Here is a 17,439-nt window from a genome sequence, read left to right as displayed (position 1 = left end):
TATATGTGTCTTTGGTCAAGGTGCTTTTATCATAGCACCAAGAAGCAAACTAATACACACTTGGAGAGTGATGGCTTCCTAAAGACCATCAATGCCTTTATCCCAGTACCTGAACCCCAGGTCATATTAGTTTCCCCAGTCTTTCACTGAAATCTGAGTTGAAAAGTTCTGGTGTTTCCATGCAACACTAGTCCAAAAGCTTAAGACAGGACAGGGCAGGAGAGGCAGCCATATTAATACGGTTCGCCTATGGCCTGTTTTTGTTTGTTTGTTTTGATCCTGAGCTTTTGATAGAGCTGCACTTAACTGTCCTTCTCAAAGAGACTGAACGGTGCTCTGGAAAAAATGAGTCTGATGGCCTGTGAGGAACATTCTCATCCAGACCTCCTCAGAGCATGAGCCTGAGGCTGCGTTTCTCACCATGACGCTCCCTGACTTGGCGTTGCCTAATTTCATGCCTTTGACTCTTGTATTTGGTTTGTATTTCGCCAAACACGGAGGCAATTTATCTAGGATCATTCTAACTATATAAACATAATTCAGTATATAAAATAGTGTAGCTTATTTCAGAATGAGGAGTATGAGGAGGATTTGGGGAATTTAGGAATAGTCACAACTTGAAAAATTGGTTCAATTTATGCCGAGTCTGAGGAACAAATAAGGTTCTTGTAGATGAAATTTAAGTCCCAGAAGACATCAGGGAGGTGAATGCAAAGGCAACGTCTTCTGTATAAACTCCATCTTCTCTCAGAATGGAAAACAGATCCTCATACACGGAAATGCCTGCTCCGCCATTCACAAAGCTACACTCCGACTCAAAGCCGCCTTTGCTTTCTTTTAAACAACTACCTGCAATAACCTTTCAAATTCTTTTTCTTTGGAGGCAACAGAAAATCTGCACATGGATGAAGACATTAATTAGCATGATAAAATAATGCCCAGCCATTAAGGCTCATGCAGTGTGTGTGTGTGTGTGTGTGTGTGTGTGTTCTACAGATAACAATGAGGTGTCCAGCTAGCTTCTGCAATGAGTTTTCAGGTGTGCTTTATAGTGTGTCTGCAGGGTTAGGATCAATTCTTCTAGGAAATATTAACTTCTTGCAATCTACTGCCTTGATTGGTAAGTACTGCGATGTTTCATTAGCTTCCATGGAAGGGGCCGGTCAAGCACGCATTAAGTTAGCAGTTTCACTCTCTTTGTGATGTATCATCTTATAAACTGTCAGGCTGTGGCAGAAGCTTGTGTCATTCATTCTGCTAAGCACCTCATCGATTTTCAAGATGGAGCGCAAGGGCCTGGAGAAGGCTGCTAGACTGCTTAATTCAGGTTTCACACGTGGGCTCGAGGGAGACTGTGGTCAGGCAGTTCACTGTAAACAGGACGACTTCAAGAAGTGGGATCTCTTCCCTCACTTTCAATTTTGTCTATATGGTTTAGTATATATGACCGTAAAGCACTTCTCAGAGCATTGAATAGTCTGTTGATTAGGTCAGCTACATGGTTTACTGGTCTTCGAGAATGTTCGCTCTCTGTCCCTCTTTCCTGCCATTCTTTGATATAGGCTACTTCAAGCACCATTGGCAGCTGTTTACACATCTTACTTACTGCATCTGCTGCCCTGAACTTGACCTAGGGTCAGCACTATGTTAGATTCCTCAAACGTCTCCACATCAGTTTAGAGGAAGGCTGCCCAGTCACATCATCAATAAATAGGCGTCTACACAGCCATGGACATCGTAAGGTGGGTCTTGGCTACAATCAACTTCCAGGGTCCAAAGAAGCCCTGCTCTGGATGGATGTCAAGAGTCTTCCTGGCTAAGGTAGAGGCCACATGAGGCCCCATGGTTCTATGTAGTAGCACCCACGAAGGCCCCAAGAAAGGTGTTAATTAAAAATGCACACACATATATAGCAAGTGAGGATTAGTATTAAAATTAAATAAAAATCCCAGGTTTTAGAATCATCAGAACTATTGACAGCCTTCAAATAGACTATAGCTCGTTTAAAATAATATTTCTGGAGAAATTCTGCAGCTCCTGAACGTTTGCAGCAGAAATGCAGATGATAAAATATGAACTATGTAGAGCTTTTTTGCACATAGGTATTGTGACAACTTCTTAGTGTAAACAAACATGAATAATGTCTCTTGAATTTTGACACTTTACCAACAAATACTACTGAACTCTTTCTATGTGCCTGGCATCATGGTAGATGCTGGAATAAGGAAGGGTCTCTTATGTTGAGGAGCTCAGAATCTGGGAAGCAGTTGCACGTGGGCAAGTTAGGCCACACTGAGATAAGAACTCAACTACTGGTAGAAAGAAATGCTTGTTGCAGAAGGAGAAAGCAAGTCATCACTCCGGCTATAGAAAGCATTCAAGACAAAATGGCACTGTCGCCTGGTCATAAGGATCAGTGAAACCGAGGCTGTTCAAGGTGTGCAGAAGAAGAGCAAAGGTCTGACAGACTGAGCTACAAGGACAGGGCAAACATTGACAGCAGGACAGCCTGGTGGGCAAGGGAGAGGGCTAAGGGGCCACACTGTCAAAGACCCAGACATCACTCGAGGTCACAGAAGGACTCTGAGGTGTTTAGGAGAGAGGCGGCTAAAGTAGAACAGAGTAGGGAAGAATGTTCTGGAAAGGGAACTCCCCAGTGAGGGAGGCAACTCTGTTTTAACTCAGGTAGAAGATGCAGAGGTGGAGTCAAGATTTAAATAGGAGAGCAAAAGTGAGGAGTGGAGGGTGCAGGGCTCTGCCGGGAACAAATGGGCGGCGAGTATATACTACGGATAAGATTTCATATTACATTCTCCATTCTCCTCAAAGAACAAAACACAGCAACAACAAAACAAACAAACAGAAAAGAACCCCTATTGCTTCCTTGGGCTGGCAGCTAGGTCTCACCTTTGCCCTGGATTTAGTGTTACCACTGACAAAGTAGACAGAAAGAAAAATAACCACACTCATCGAGTGCAAGTTTCAGGATAGGTCTTGATCTAGCTCACATTTCTATTGCCAAATTTTATAACAGAGCATCACATCTTAGTGCTCAATACATATTTTGTGGCATGAGAAGACACCACATGGGTCATTCCACATGTGGAATGGTGTGGTGTAGTAGACATGGATGAGTTATATACACAGGAGTTAAACTTCATACTCCCACTACAAAGATTTGGTTACTCTGTTTCTTGTGCTTGGTATGGATACATAACTGATTTTATCCTAGTCTCCAGATCAAGTAATTCCATGTTATGGGAGAATCACCCAGAGAAACAGTAGCCTGTGATTACAAAGGACCAGAGACTGGCACAGAGTGGGAAGGCCTGGACACTCTATGTTGGCAACATGATGATGCCTGTGCTTGAGGATGACAGAAGGAGCGGTGGCTGCTCCAGATGAGTTCTCATGACTTCCCTGGAGCCTCTTCACCCTGCAGCAAGGAAACACATCTTATGAAGGGTCTGAGGACAGCCTGGGTCAGTTCCCTGGGTGACCTGTCCCAGTCATCAGCACCCCTAACCCCTCTCCCTGAGGGTCATTCGTTCCCTCCTTCCATCACTCCTGGGCTCTGCCTCCCTGGAGCCTGCACTGTCTTCTTCCTCCACCCCCACATTACAGAGTCAGTCCCAGGCCCTGCGGTAGAGCATGGAGGTTCAGGTTGATGCACTGATGACTAACTCTGCTCCCTCACTCAGGGAGGGGCTGGAGAAGTGTGGAGGATCCCTCTGCAGAGAGGGTCCTGGGTCCTGGTTGTCTAATCCTTGAGTGGGGTTCCACCATCTTTCCCCCTTCATTCTAAAACTCTCAGCATCTAAGAGGGGCAAACAGATGTGGGTGTGATTGTTCCTGCCCCACCTTATCCACCAGGGCAGTTCAGATGGCAGCAGAGGACTCCAGGAAGAGCTCAGTGCCACCTGTCTCTACTGGGAACACTGCTCCAGCTGCTGCTGCTGCTGCTTTGATTCTATGTTTTGTTTGTTTATTTATTTATTTATTTATTTATTTATTTATTTATAATTTTTATTGGATGTGTTTTTTATTTACATTTCAAATGATTTCCCCGTTTCTGGTCCCCCACTCCCCGAAAGTCACATAAGCCCCCTTCCCTCCCCCTGTTCTCCCACCCACCACTTCCCACTTCCCTGTTCTAGTTTTGCCTTATACTGCTACACTGAGTCTTTCCAGAACCAGGGGCCACTCTTCCGTTCTTCTTGTACCTCATTTGATGTGTGGATTTTGTTTTGGGTATTCCAGTTTTCCAGGCTAATATCCATGAGTGCATACCATGATTGATCTTTTGAGTCTGGGTTACCTCACATTAGTATGATGTTCTCCATATCCATCCATTTGTCTAAGAATTTCATGAATTCATTGTTTCTAATGGCTGAATAGTACTCCATTGTGTAGATATACCACATTTTTTGCATCCATTCTTCTGTTGAGGGATACCTTGGTTCTTTCCAGCTTCTGGCTATTATAAATAGGGCTGCTATGAACATAGTGGAGCATATATCCTTATTAAATGCTGGGGAATCCTCTGGGTATATACCTAGGAGTGGTATAGCAGGATCTTTCGGAAGTGACATGCCCAGTTTTCTGAGGAACCACCAGACTGATTTCCAGAGTGGTTGTACCAATTTGCAACCCCACCAGCAGTGGAGGAGTGTTCCTCTTTCTCCAGTGGAGGAGTGTTCCTCTTTCTCCACATCCTCGCCAATACCTGCTGTCTCCTGAGTTTTTTTTTTTTTTTTTTTTACAAATTTTTTTTTAATTTTATTCGATATATTTTTTATTTACATTTCAAATGATTTCCCCTTTTCTGGTTCCCCACTCCATTCTAACTAGTGTAAGGTGAAATCTCAGGGTTGTTTTGATTTGCATTTCCCTGATGACTAATGAAGTTGAGCATTTTTAAAGATGTTTCTCCTCCATCCGAAGTTCTTCAGGTGAGAATTCTTTGTTTAACTCTGTACCCCATTTTTAATAGGGTTATTTGGTTTTCTGGGGTCTAACTTCTTGAGTTCTTTGTATATATTGGATATTAGCCCTCTATCTGATGTAGGGTTGGTGAAGATCTTTTCCCAATTTGTTGGTTGCCGCTTTGCTTTACAGAAACTTTGTAATTTTATGAGGTCCCAATTGTCAATTCTTGCTCTTAGAGCATAAGCTATTGGTGTTCTGTTCAGGAACTTTCCCCCTGTACCGATGTCCTCAAGGGTCTTCCCCAGTTTCTTTTCTATTAGCTTCAGAGTGTCTGGCTTTATGTGGAGGTCCTTGATCCATTTGGATTTGAGCTTAGTACAAGGAGACAAGGATGGATCAATTCCCATTCTTCTGCATGCTGACCTCCAGTTGAACCAGCACCATTTGTTGAATAGGCTATCTTTTTTCCATTGGATGTTTTCAGCCCCTTTGTCGAGGATCAAGTGGCCATAGGTGTGTGCGTTCATTTCTGGATCTTCAGTCCTGTACCATTGATCCGCCTGCCTGTCACTGTACCAATACCATGAAGTTTTTAACACTATTGCTCTGTAGTATTGCTTGAGGTCAGGGATACTGATTCCCCCAGAATTTCTTTTGTTGTTGAGAATAGTTTTAGCTATCCTGGGTTTTTTGTTATTCCAGATGAATTTGATAATTGCTCTTTCTAACTCTATGAAGAATTGAGTTGGGATTTTGATGGGTATTGCGTTGAATCTGTATATTGCTTTTGGCAAAATGGCCATATTAACTATATTAATCCTGCCAATCCATGAGCATGGGAGGTTTTTCCATTTTTTGAGGTCTTCTTCCATTTCCTTCTTCAGAGTCTTGAAGTTCTTGTCATACAGATCTTTCACATGTTTGGTAAAAGTCACCCCAAGGTACTTTATACTGTTTGTGGCTATTGTGAAGGATGTCATTTCCCTAATTTCTTTCTCAGCCTGCTTATCCTTTGAGTATAGGAAGGCCATTGATTTGCTTGAGTTGATTTTATAACCTGCCACTTTGCTGAAGTTGTTTATCTCCATAGCTGTAGGAGTTCTCTAGTGGAGTTTTTTGGGTCACTTAGGTAGACTATCATATCATCTGCAAATAATGATAGTTTGACTTCTTCCTTTCCAATTTGTATCCGTTTGACCTCCTTATGTTGTCTAATTGCCTGAGCTAGTACCTCAAGTACAATATTGAAAAGATAAGGAGAAAGGGGGAAGCCCTGTCTACTCCCTGATTTTAGTGGGGTTGCTTCAACTTTCTCTCCATTTAGTTTGATGCTGGCTACCGGTTTGCTGTATATTGCTTTTACTATGTTTAGGTATGGGCCTTGAATTCCTGTTCTTTCCAAGACTTTAAGCATGAAAGGATGCTGAATTTTGTCAAATGCTTTTTCAGCATCCAATGAAATGACCATGTGATTTTTTTCTTTGAGTTTGTTTATGTAGTGGATTGCATTGGTGGATTTCTGTATATTGAACCAACCCTGCATGCCTGGAATAAAGCCTACTTGATCATGGTGGATGATCATTTTGATGTGTTCTTGGATTCGGTTGGCAAGAATTTTATTGAGTATTTTTGCATCGATGTTCATAAGGGAAATTGGTCTGAAGTTCTCTTTCTTTGTTGGATCTTTGTGTGGCTTTGGTATCAGCGTAATTGTGGCTTCATAGAAGGAATTGGTTAGTGTTCCTTCTGTTTCTATTTTGTGGAATAGTTTGAAGAGTATTGGTGTTAGGTCTTCTTTGAAGGTCTGATAGAATTCTGCACTGAAGCCATCTGGTCCTGTGCTTTTTTGGTTGGAAGGCTTTCTATGACCCCTTCTATTTCTTTAGGGGTTATGGGACTGTTTAGATGGTCTATTTGGTCCTGATTTAATTTTGGTATTTGGTATCTGTCTAGAAATTGTCCATTTCCTCCAGATTCTCCAGTTGTGTTGAGTATAGGCTTTTGTAGTAGGATCTGATGATTTTTTTTAATTTCCTCAGTTTCTGTTGTTATATCTCCCTTTTCATTTCTAATTTTGTTAATTTGGATACTTTCTCTCTGCCCTTTGGTCAGTCTGGCTAAGGGTTTATCTATCTTGTTGATTTTCTCAAAAAACCAGTTCCTGGATTTGTTGATTCTTTGTATGTTTCTCTTTGTTTCCACTTGACTGATTTCAGCCCTGAGTTTGATGATTTCCTGTCTTCTACTCCTCCTGGATGAATTGGCTTCTTTTTGTTCCAGGGCTTTCAGGTGTGTTGTTAAGCTGCTAGTGTATGCACTCTCCATTTTCTTTTTGGAGGCACTCAGGGCTATGAGTTTTCCTCTTAGCAGTGCTTTCATTGTGTCCCAAAGATTTGGGTATGTTGTGCCTTTATTTTCATTAAATTCTAAAAAGTCTCCGATTTCTTTCTTTATTTCTTCTTTGGCCAAGGTGTCATTGAGTAGAGTATTGTTCAGCCTCCATGTGTATGTGGGCTTTCTGTTGTTTTTGTTGCCATTGAAGACCACTCTTACTCCATAGTGATCCGATAGAGGCATGGGATTAGTTGGATCTTTTTATATTTGTTGAGGTCTGTCTTGTGACCAATTATATGGTCGATTTTGGAGAAGGTACCATGAGGTCCTGAGAAAAAGGTATATTCTTTTGTTTTAGGGTGAAATGTTCTATAAATATCAGTCAGGTCCAATTAGTCCAAAGCTTCAATTAGTTTTATTGCATCCCCGTTTAGTTTCTGTTTTCCTGATCGGTCCATTGAGGAGAGTTGAGTGTTGAAGTCACCCACAATTATTGTGTTAGGCGCAACGTGTGCTTTGAGCTGTAGTAAAGTTTCTTTTACGAATGAGGTTGCCCATTTGGTGCATAGATGTTCAGAATTGAACATCTATGTTCTTCTTGGTGGAATTTTCCTTTGACCAGCAAGAAGTATCCTTCTGTATCTCTTTTGATGACTTGAGGTTGAAAGTCAATTTTATCTGATATTAGAATGGCTACTCTGGCTCGTTTCCTGAGACCATTGGCTTGTAAAATTGTCTTCTAGCCTTTTACTCTAAGGTAGTTTTTGTCTTTGACATTGAGGTGGGTTTCCTGTATGCAGCAAAATGTAGGGTCCTGTTTCCTCATCCAGTCTGTTAGTCTAAGTCTTTTTACTGGGGAATTGAGACCATTGACATTAAGAGATATTAAGGAATAGTGATTATTACTTCCTGTCATTTTCGATGTTATTTATATGTGAGTGGTTATCTTCTTTTGGGTTTGATGAAAGAAAGTAACTATCTTGCTTTTTCCAGGGTGTAGTTTCCCTTCTTGTATTGGAGTTTTCCTCCTATTATTCTTTGCAGAGCTGGGTTTATGGAAAGATATTATATAAATTTGGTTTTGTCATGGAATATCTTGCTTTCTCCATCTATGGTGATTGAGAGTTTTTCTGGGTATAGTAGTCTTGGCTGACATTTGTGTTCTCTTAGAGTCTACATGAGATCTGCCCAGGATCTTCTAGCTTTCATGGTCTCTGGTAAGAAGTCTGTTGTGATTCTGATAGATCTTCTTTATATGTTACTTGGCCTTCTCTTACTGCCTTTAATATTCTTTCTTTGTTTAGTATATTTGGGGTTTTGATTATTATGTGACAAGAGGTATTTCTGCTCAGGTCCAGTCTGTTTGGAGTTCTGTAGGCTTCTTTTATATTCATGGGCATCTCTCTCTTTAAGTTGGGAAAGTTTTCTTTCATAATTTTGTTGAAGATATTTGCTGGCCCTTTCAGCTGTAAATCTTCACTCTCATCTATACCTATAATCCTTAGGTTTGGTCTTCTCATTGTGTCCTGGATTTCCTAGATGTTCTGGGATACAAGCTTTTTGCATTTTATTTGACTGTTGAGTCAATGGTTTCTATGGTATCTTCGGCATCTGAGATTCTTTCTTCCATCTCTTGTATTCTGTTGTTGATATTTGCATCTATGGCCCCTGATTTCTTCTTAAGGTTTTCTATCTCCAAAGTTGTCTCCCTTTGTGATTTCTTAGTTGTTTTTACTTCTGATTTTAGATCCTGGATGGTTTTGCTTAGCTCCTTCACTTGCTTGTTTGTATTTTCCTGTAATTCTTTAAGAAATTTTTGTGTTTCCTCTTTCATGACTTCTGCTCTTTGACTCATTTTCTCCTGCATTTCTTTAAGTTTTGTTTTTTGTGTCTTCTTTATTGGTTTCTATCTCTTGAGCCTTATTCTCCTGAATTTCTTTAAGTGATTTTTGTGTTTCCATTATACGGGTTTCTAGCTTATTCATATTCCCCTGTATTTCTTTAAGAGTTTCATTTATGTCCTTTTCGTGTTCTTCTAGCAGCATCATGAACAGTGATTTTAAATCCAAATCTTGTTTTTCTGGTGTGTTTGTGTAACCAGGACTTGCTGATGTTGGAGAGTTTGGTTCAGACGCTGCCATATTGCCTAGATTTCTGTTGGTAGCATTCATGCGTTTGCCCTTTGCCATCTTGTTATTTCTGGCGTTAGTTGGTCTTGTCTCTGGCTGGTATTTGTGCCTCCTATGAGGCTGTAGGGCTATTTCTGCAACACTGAATGGCTGGGTTTCCCCTGTCACAGATTGCTGATGTGCTGTCCTCCTCTTGGGTGCCCTTGGAGCCCTAGTGTGCCTTGCCCCAGATTGTGTCTGTGAATCAGGCGGTGCCCATTTGCTCCTTCAGGGAGTGCTGAAGGGTGTACGCTGCGGGACCTTTTCCGAGTGCTGGTCACTCTGCTGGGCAGCCGATCTCCCAACCAGGTTGGTGCACACAAGGCTAGCCTAGCTGCTGAGGCCCTGAGTCTAGGCAAAAGCCTGGCAGGCTAAGGTCCGAGCAAAGTTCCCCTAGGGCTATGACTGTTAATTGGTTCTGTCAGGTGGCCAGCGTGCACACTCCCTGAAAGTGCTGGGAGGGTCGGCTAGGCTAACAACCTCCTCGCCAGGTTGGCACACAGATGGCCCACCGAGCAGCCTAGGGCCTGGAGGCAGTCCAAGGCCTTCCTGTCTTAGAGCTCCACTATGTTAGCCTCGGGCTATGACTCTTAGCTGACTTTGCCTGCTAGAACTCTCTGGCTTCCCGTAGTCATGGAGGCGAGCGCCGGGCTGGGCAAGCAACCTCCTGGCCGGGTTTGCACACTGACGCCCCCTCCCCCCCCTGAACAGCCCTGGGCCTGGGTGCAGGCCAATGTCCGTCAGGCTTAGACCCTCAAGATGTTGGCCTCAGGTTATATTTGCGTACCTCAGTTTGTCTGATCTCTCTGGCACCTGAGATCCAAGATGGCAGAGAGTCTCTCATAACTGACTGGTGGGAAGCAGAGTTCTGATGTAGCTTCTGTGGGGTGGAAGGCACTGTAAATCATCTGCCACCACTTGCAGCCCAGCTGGTCAGAGAAGGTTAGTGGTAGCGGGCGCAAGGCCTGCCTGAACCCTGTCACCTTGGTTCCACTGCTGATGGCCCTTTCGCTGGACTAGCTGCTGCTGCTGCTGCTGCCGCCGCCGCTGATTGATCGCTCCTGTCTATGTTATATTTATGAGGGTTAGCCTGCATGTCTGCAAGGGGGGATGTACGAATGCCTTCTGTCTCCAGAGAAGAAGGAGCTGGACCTCCTGGACCTGGAGTGGTTGTGAGCTGATATTTGGGTGTTTGGAATAAAATATGGGTCAGCAAGTTGTCTTGCCACTGGGCTATCTCACAATTTCTATCTTCATTTTCTTGTTCCTTAGGATGGAATTCTCTTCCCTCTACACACCAAAAGAACTAGAATGTCCTATGTTCCGGCTGGTCCTGTATCTGTAGCATGGGGCACTCCTAATTAGGAACAGGCTATGACCAGGCACCTGCTGTGTGACCTTGGCATTTCCCCGGCTCTGTGACAAATTCCTCTCCTGTCCAGGCTGAGCATGCCCAAGCTATTGCTGTGAGGTGACATGAACTCTGGATCTCCTACCTCCTTTCTCAGCATGAATCTGCAGCTAAGGGATCAGAGCAGGACTCCTGAACTCCTTCACTCCTGCTTCCTCAGTCCTCACTCCTCTGTCCCTTACACCACTTCCAACATTGTGCCCAGTACCTGTCACTGTCAAGTATTCTCATCAGAAAACCTTTGTGAGGAGGAGGAGGATGGGGCAGCAGAACATTATCAGCTGGACAGAGGGTTTGGAACTGCATGCCATGGAAGAAGGTTGGTCCATATGTGCAGGAGTGGTTGTCAAGGCTAAAATGAAAACAGATGTTGAGGCTTTAACCAGACTTCAAATCTGAGCAAACCTCACCTCAATTTCTGGGTCCTCAGTAATTCAGCAGCACAGAGATCTCCCCCCTTTGCTGTGCAACACATAGTGTATGAGATGATCTTACAGAGCTTGTTTCACTACCAAAGAAAGCAAAGGTGTACAGAACCATCAAACAAGGTGGCATATTTACTGTGGATAGAACTCTCTGGATGTTGGCATAATTGGCGTGTTTTAGTTGTGCTAGAGAAAGATAATGAGGCCTTCAAAAGTGATGGTGGAGCTGGTGGAAGGACAGCTCTACCTGAGGATGAGAAGGCTAGAAGTGTACAGTGATGCACACAGGCTTGGGGCTCATTAGCAGGCCATGTAGTGCGTGGCCCACTGGTTATGAGGAAGTGTGAAGCACTGGGTGATGATATGGGAAATCATCGTGTTCATCCCTGGAAGACCACCAATGAATCCCTCACTCAATCTATCAAGTTTTCCATTAGGCACACCAGGCTCCCATCCAGACAGGGAAGTCACCAACTTTTTAAGAGAACTGCCATATCTTTCCTACCCTGTGACTGTTTCCTTGTGCTCATCTACCTAACTACTTACTTGGCATTTCTCTGGAGTGTGGCAACAATTTCTTGAGGCAGTCACTGAAGTCTCCCGTGAGGACTTTACTGAGACCTTGTTCTAGTTCCTTGTCGTTCTTCCATTGCTCCACGGCACCACTGGCTTCAGAATGACTCTCTCTCCACGTCTTACTAAATGGATAAAAGTAGATGCTATACTTCTCATCAATGTTGATGGCCCAGTGTCCATCAATGAATTCTCCTTGATTATATTGTGAATTTGTGGTGACATGCAAGGCGTCATTACCTACAAATAACATACAACATCATCTATCCTTTATAGAATGATCACCACCCCCACAATGGTCCTCTCTTTCTCTGCACACTTAGGACCTGTAATCTTTCCTCCCTGGCTTGCCATTGCTTACACAACACATACCATGTGGTTCAAGGTAGGGGAAAGTGTTCAGCTCTTCTATGCAGATAATTCAGCAGCCCCCTTCTGTCATGTGCTCTTCTCTTCCTCTTTCTCATTTATCATGTCTACCTTTGCATTCTGTCTCATACTTACCTGACTGCAGGCTCCACATCACTCCTAAAGTGTCTTTCAGGCTTTGAAACAAATGAGGACACAGCTCAGTGGCATTTCCCTCCTGTTTTCCATCATCAAAATTAAGGAGAGGATTTCGATTCACTGAGCACTGTCCATGTAGCTCATGATAGTTGACAATGAGATTGCAATTTAGAAAGTCTATCCCTGTAAGAGAAACATGGAAGTGGGGTCCAAGGTGGGTGCAGGGGTCCAGAGGAGTCACGGGTTTCTAGCTCTCAGAATCCCTCTGACAGGAAAAGGGTTAGGAAGAGAAGCTTCTAAACAAGAGGTCCAGCAGCTTCTGGGTCCTTAGTTCTGTGCCATCTGTAACTGTCTTAGGTTGGTAGGACTCTTCAGATGCACACATGTCACAAGGGAGATTTAGCTTACAAGTACATTTAGTGACTAATATCAAGTACTGTAGTATAAAATATGTCAGACAGCATCTATGTTCCCGGGTATGAAAATCTAGCTGAACACACAGGGGAAATAGGACACATGGAGCATTCAACATGGACCTGGTGTACAGAAAAGACCCTGGAGTAATGCTGCAGCCTGGCATGGAAAGAGAGTTGTCAGCTGTGAGCTCGGCGTCCATCCCTGTTCCCACTGGGCCCCTTCACACAACACTGTTGGCATCAGATCTCAGGTTCTCTCACGCTAAACCACACACCTAATCCATTCTCAAGGAGAGACCTCTGTCTGTCTGTGATCTGCTTGAAGTCCCAGTCTCTCTCCCATTCTTTAGGTCCTTTTACCTAGCACATGCATAGTCCCTGGTTTCCCAGGTTTTCACTAACAGCTAAAGAGGACACAGGACTCTAGAGCTATCCTATTATACAGAATGCACAAGGAAGCAGACAAGACCTAATGGGGCATGTACACATTTAGTGTCCTGTGTTTGTGTGAGCACTGCAATCTAAAAGTAAATAATATTTTATGAAAGGAAACCTTTAGAAGTACACATATAATTAAACTTACAATGCAAAAGAAATGTTTAAAAGAAAAAATATCTTTCCTCTCTCCCTCCCCTAAACTTCAGCTGTGAAGTACAGTGATGCAGGTTTGGGACCCCATTCGCGTTTCCTTCAACCAGCTTCCTCTTTCTTCCCTTCTCTGCCTCTGCCACATGTTTTCTCCCTACCTCACCCCTGCCCTACTTTCCTTATGCTAACACTCTAAGGCTTGAGTTTCTCCATGAGTGGCTGGGGTTCCTTCTCAGGAACCCCATGAGTAGGCCCCACCAGCAGATTTGGTGGGGAAAACCGGGAGCCCTCTGAAACCCAAGACTAACTTTGTGGCTGTGAACTAAAGTCACAAATTTGTCAGGTAGGTGGATCAGGATGAAATATGCATTAATGTTCTGTAAGAAAAGCCGCTTAGAAGTTTAAGTAAAAAAAAAAAAAAAAACCCAGTAACGAAGGTGACTTGAAAAAAGTATTCCTGACTTCAAACACCAATAAAAATGCACGCAGTGCCTGTGGTGGCCTGTAGGGGGCAAAAGATCCCTGGAAATGAAGGTGTACCCAGTTGCCTCTGCCTTTCTAGTGTTGACTATGAAAGCACCCAGCACCATGCCCAGCCTTTTACAGAAGGTCCAAGGATTAGCTGAGGGTCTCACAGTTGTGAAGCAGGCAGTGTAAACTCACATGTCTTTTAGTCATCAGCAAAGTGCCACAATTCCGTGGAGTTTGCCTATGTCTTATAGGAACAGCTGGCAGGAATCTGGTCAGAGACTAGTCCATACTACATGAAATACAGAATGTAGAACCTCCAAAACTCATAGTGAGGGGTGTGTGTAAAAAGGCTCATAGAAGTAAACATGTCAACAGAGATGTGTAATGAAATTAGGAGTGTGGCTTTGTTGGAGTAATTGTAGCCAAATCAGAGGAAGTGGGTTACTGGAGCTAGCCTCAAGTTTGAAAAACCAGTTTGCAACCCAGAGTTTCTATCTTCTCCTGGTCTTTATGTAGGAATGTAGAACTCTCAGCTACATATCTGCCTGTGTGCTGCCATGCTCCCCAGCCTGAGGGAGGGGGGAGGCTAAACCTCTAAAATGGTAAGCAAGCCCCAATTAAATGGTTACTGGGTCTTCCTTAGGACACTGACTGTCTTAGGGTTTTGCTTCTGTCTATAGACACCATGACCAAGGCAACTCTGTGAAGCACAGCATTTAATTGGGGCTGGCTTACAGGTTCAGAGGTTCAGTCCATTGCCATCAAGGTGGGAGCATGGGAGTGTCCAGGCAGACATGGTACAGGAGTTGTTGACAGCTCTACATCTTTATCCAAAGGATGCCAGGTGCAGACTGTCCTAAGGCAGCTAGGAGAAGGGTCTCAAAGCCCACCCCCATAGTGACACACTTCCTCCAACCAGGCCACACCTGCTCCAACAAGGCCAAGCTTCCTTACTCCTGGTCACAGATCTAAAAGGGCCTCTCCACAACTGCTTAGGGATCCTGGGCCAAGTATACGGACTCATAAAGGACTTTTCCAATCATCCAGTCCTAGACACTGAGGTCCTTGGGACACAGATGGTAGCAGCTTTGTATAAGACAGAGCTATGTGGGGGAAGCAGTGTGTCCGATTCTGGACCTGCTTGGGCTTCCGTCCAACAAACTGGAACTTCAGCCCAGACAGCAGAGCTAATTGCCCTGACCAAGACCCTCAACCTGAGCAGGGACCAGAATGCCAATATTTATACTAATAGCAGATATGCCTTTGCCCCGGCACATATCCACGGCGCCATGTATCAGGACAGCAGCTGCTTATGGCTGAGGGAATGACTATTAAAAACAAGCAAGAAACTAGGCTTGTTACAAGCCCACTGGCTGCCCCCAAGTTATAAATTATTCTCTGGCCTGGCCACCAGAGGGCAGTAACAGCCGAAGCCAAGGGCAATCAGAGGGCAGATGAGGCAGAAAGGCCATCTTTAGTCCCACACCAGACCTGACCCTCTGGTGCCAGATCCTGGGCCTCCCTCTCTACAAGAGAAGCCTGAGCATTCTCAAGAATACAAAAAGCACATGAAACTCAGATACCAATGACTACAAATCAGAGACTGGTGGATGACCAACCGGGACTGTAAATTAATCCTGTCGCCTTGCTCAGAACCTGCTCAGACACACTCACCAGACCAGTCGCCTGGGTATGAGGAAAATGGAGGACCTCTTTAGACATGAGAGGGGAATAGGACAGACCATGCCTTGAAGGAGCAGGAGGGTGAGATGGCCAAAATGTAGGTGCAAAGGGAACTCAGCCCCATGGGAGGGGCTGCTGAGATGGAATCAGGGCAGCAAAGGCAAAATACAGATTTAGTAAGGACTAACTCAGGAATATCAGGAATATAGTGTGTTATTCCTCAGTATAGTTATAGTGTGAGGGAAGTGTGTTAGCCATGTGGAAGTTTAGGAGTGACCCAGCCATTGAGTTATCTAGACATATTAAAAATAAGCTAGTGTATGTCTGTTTGTGTGTGTGTGTGTGTCTTTTACATTCTTGTATCCAGAACACTTGGGCGGGTGGCAAAATGTATGCATGTGCACCTGCTTGGGAGCATAGAATAGTTTTAGTATTTACTGTATCATTTGCTGCTCAAGTTACACAGGGAATGGCCAAGACCATTTGTGGAAGACTGGAAATTGCATTCTGCTTATAGACCCCCCAAACAGTTGCATAGGATGAATAGAACTCTGAAAGAGAACCTTATCAAATTAATCATGGAGACTTGCAGGGACTGGGAGGCTCTTCTCCCCTTCACCCTCAAAATGGTCAGGAACATGCCCCTATATCTTGGGACTGACCCCCTTTGAGATCATGTATGGGAGACCCCTTCCCATGATTCCCAAGTAAAATCAGATGTATTAGCTTAAATGGCTGATAGACATTTATTTGATTCCCTCAGTGCCTTAGCTTATACCCAGAAGGACCTCTGGCCACACCTGAGAGACAGCTCTGAGGTTGCTCCTCTTCCTACTCCTCATAATTACCTACAGGTGACTGGGTACTTCTAAATAGACATCAGAAAGAGAGTCTTTAACACCACCCCACCCCCAGCCTCCCAACCCCCACCCCTCCCAGTAATAATCGTATGTAGTTGTGCTAACTACACCCACTGCACTTAAGGCAAACAGAATTGCCACCTGTCCCACCACACCCAAGCTTGCCTCAAAGACCCTCCTTCAGACCCAGAGGACTTCATAACCATATGGCAGGTGGTCAAGGACAAAAACAATCCTCTGAAACTCAAATTGCAAAGCTTGTTGTTCTAATAGCCTTGCCTTTAACCAATAGCTTCTCCTCCTCTAACACCCCTCACCAGCCTTATGTCCTAACTGGGATGATCTATAATGCCCCTGTGGATGACATCCTTCAGCAGGTGCATAGGGTGGCCCCCACAGGCACCTGGTATCCCAACCTCATCTTCGACCTCCAGGACCTTGTGGTCTAGCACCCACCTAAAGGAACATTATTAACATGTTTGTCCAGGCCATAGAAGTGAAGTGGCAATATTAGGAGGGGTGGCCATGTTGGAATATGTGTGCAACTGTGGGTGTGAGCTTTAATACCCTAGGCCTAACTGTCTGGAAATGAGTCTTCACTAGCAGCCTTCAGATGAAGATGTAGAACTCTTAGCTCTTCCTGTATTATGCCTGCCAAGATGCTACCAAGCTCCCACCTTGGTGATAATGGACTGAACCTCTGAACCTGTGAGCCAGCACCAATTAAATGTTTACCTTTTTAAGACTGCCATGGTCATGGGGTCCGTTCACAGCAGTAAAATCCTAACAAAAACAGAAGTTGGTACTGGGAGTGGGGTATTGCTGTGATAGTCCTGATCATGCTTTTGTTTAGAAGTACATGGATTTGAGGACTTTGGATTTGGAAAGTAGAGGAATGCTTTAAATGGAGCTAAATGGGCCATCCTAGCAGGAGTATGGAAGCCATTATTGCTGAGTGTAATTTGAACTCTGCAGACCTAGCCCAAGAGATTTCAGAGGAGAAGAATTTCAGTTTGTAGTGCAGAGGCTGTTTGGGGGTATTTGGGTGAAGAATGTGGCTTTTTGCCCTTAGCT

At 44.1% G+C, this 17,439-nt stretch overlaps 1 protein-coding gene across 1 annotated transcript; it reads right to left on the bottom strand.

Moving 5' to 3' along the window:
* Positions 1–11,072: 11,072 nt before the first annotated feature.
* LOC127673696 (histocompatibility antigen 60c-like) lies at positions 11,073–17,117 on the bottom strand. Its single transcript, XM_052169489.1, has 5 exons — positions 17,101–17,117; positions 16,700–16,821; positions 12,345–12,530; positions 11,814–12,080; positions 11,073–11,194 (listed from the first exon to the last, which is right to left on the bottom strand). Exons 1-5 carry the CDS (start codon positions 17,115–17,117, stop codon positions 11,073–11,075), a joined length of 714 nt encoding a protein of 237 aa, XP_052025449.1.
* Between the last annotated feature and the right edge of the window lie 322 nt (positions 17,118–17,439).

Source organism: Apodemus sylvaticus, chromosome 23, assembly GCF_947179515.1.
Source record: "Apodemus sylvaticus chromosome 23, mApoSyl1.1, whole genome shotgun sequence".
Taxonomy (NCBI): Eukaryota; Metazoa; Chordata; class Mammalia; order Rodentia; family Muridae; genus Apodemus; species Apodemus sylvaticus.
The sequence above is the reverse complement of the archived record's forward strand: the minus strand, read 5'-3'. Positions and strand labels throughout refer to the sequence as shown.

What these genes read in the sequence shown, in the direction of transcription:
- LOC127673696 (XM_052169489.1), bottom strand. An exon ending in GATGTGGAGCCTGCAGTCAG is followed by an intron (nt 12,081 to 12,344) that starts GTAAGTATGAGA and finishes TGTTATTTGTAG; the next exon opens with GTAATGACGCCTTGCATGTC. An exon ending in ACACTCCAGAGAAATGCCAA is followed by an intron (nt 11,195 to 11,813) that starts GTAAGTAGTTAG and finishes TTTTCATTTTAG; the next exon opens with CCTTGACAACCACTCCTGCA.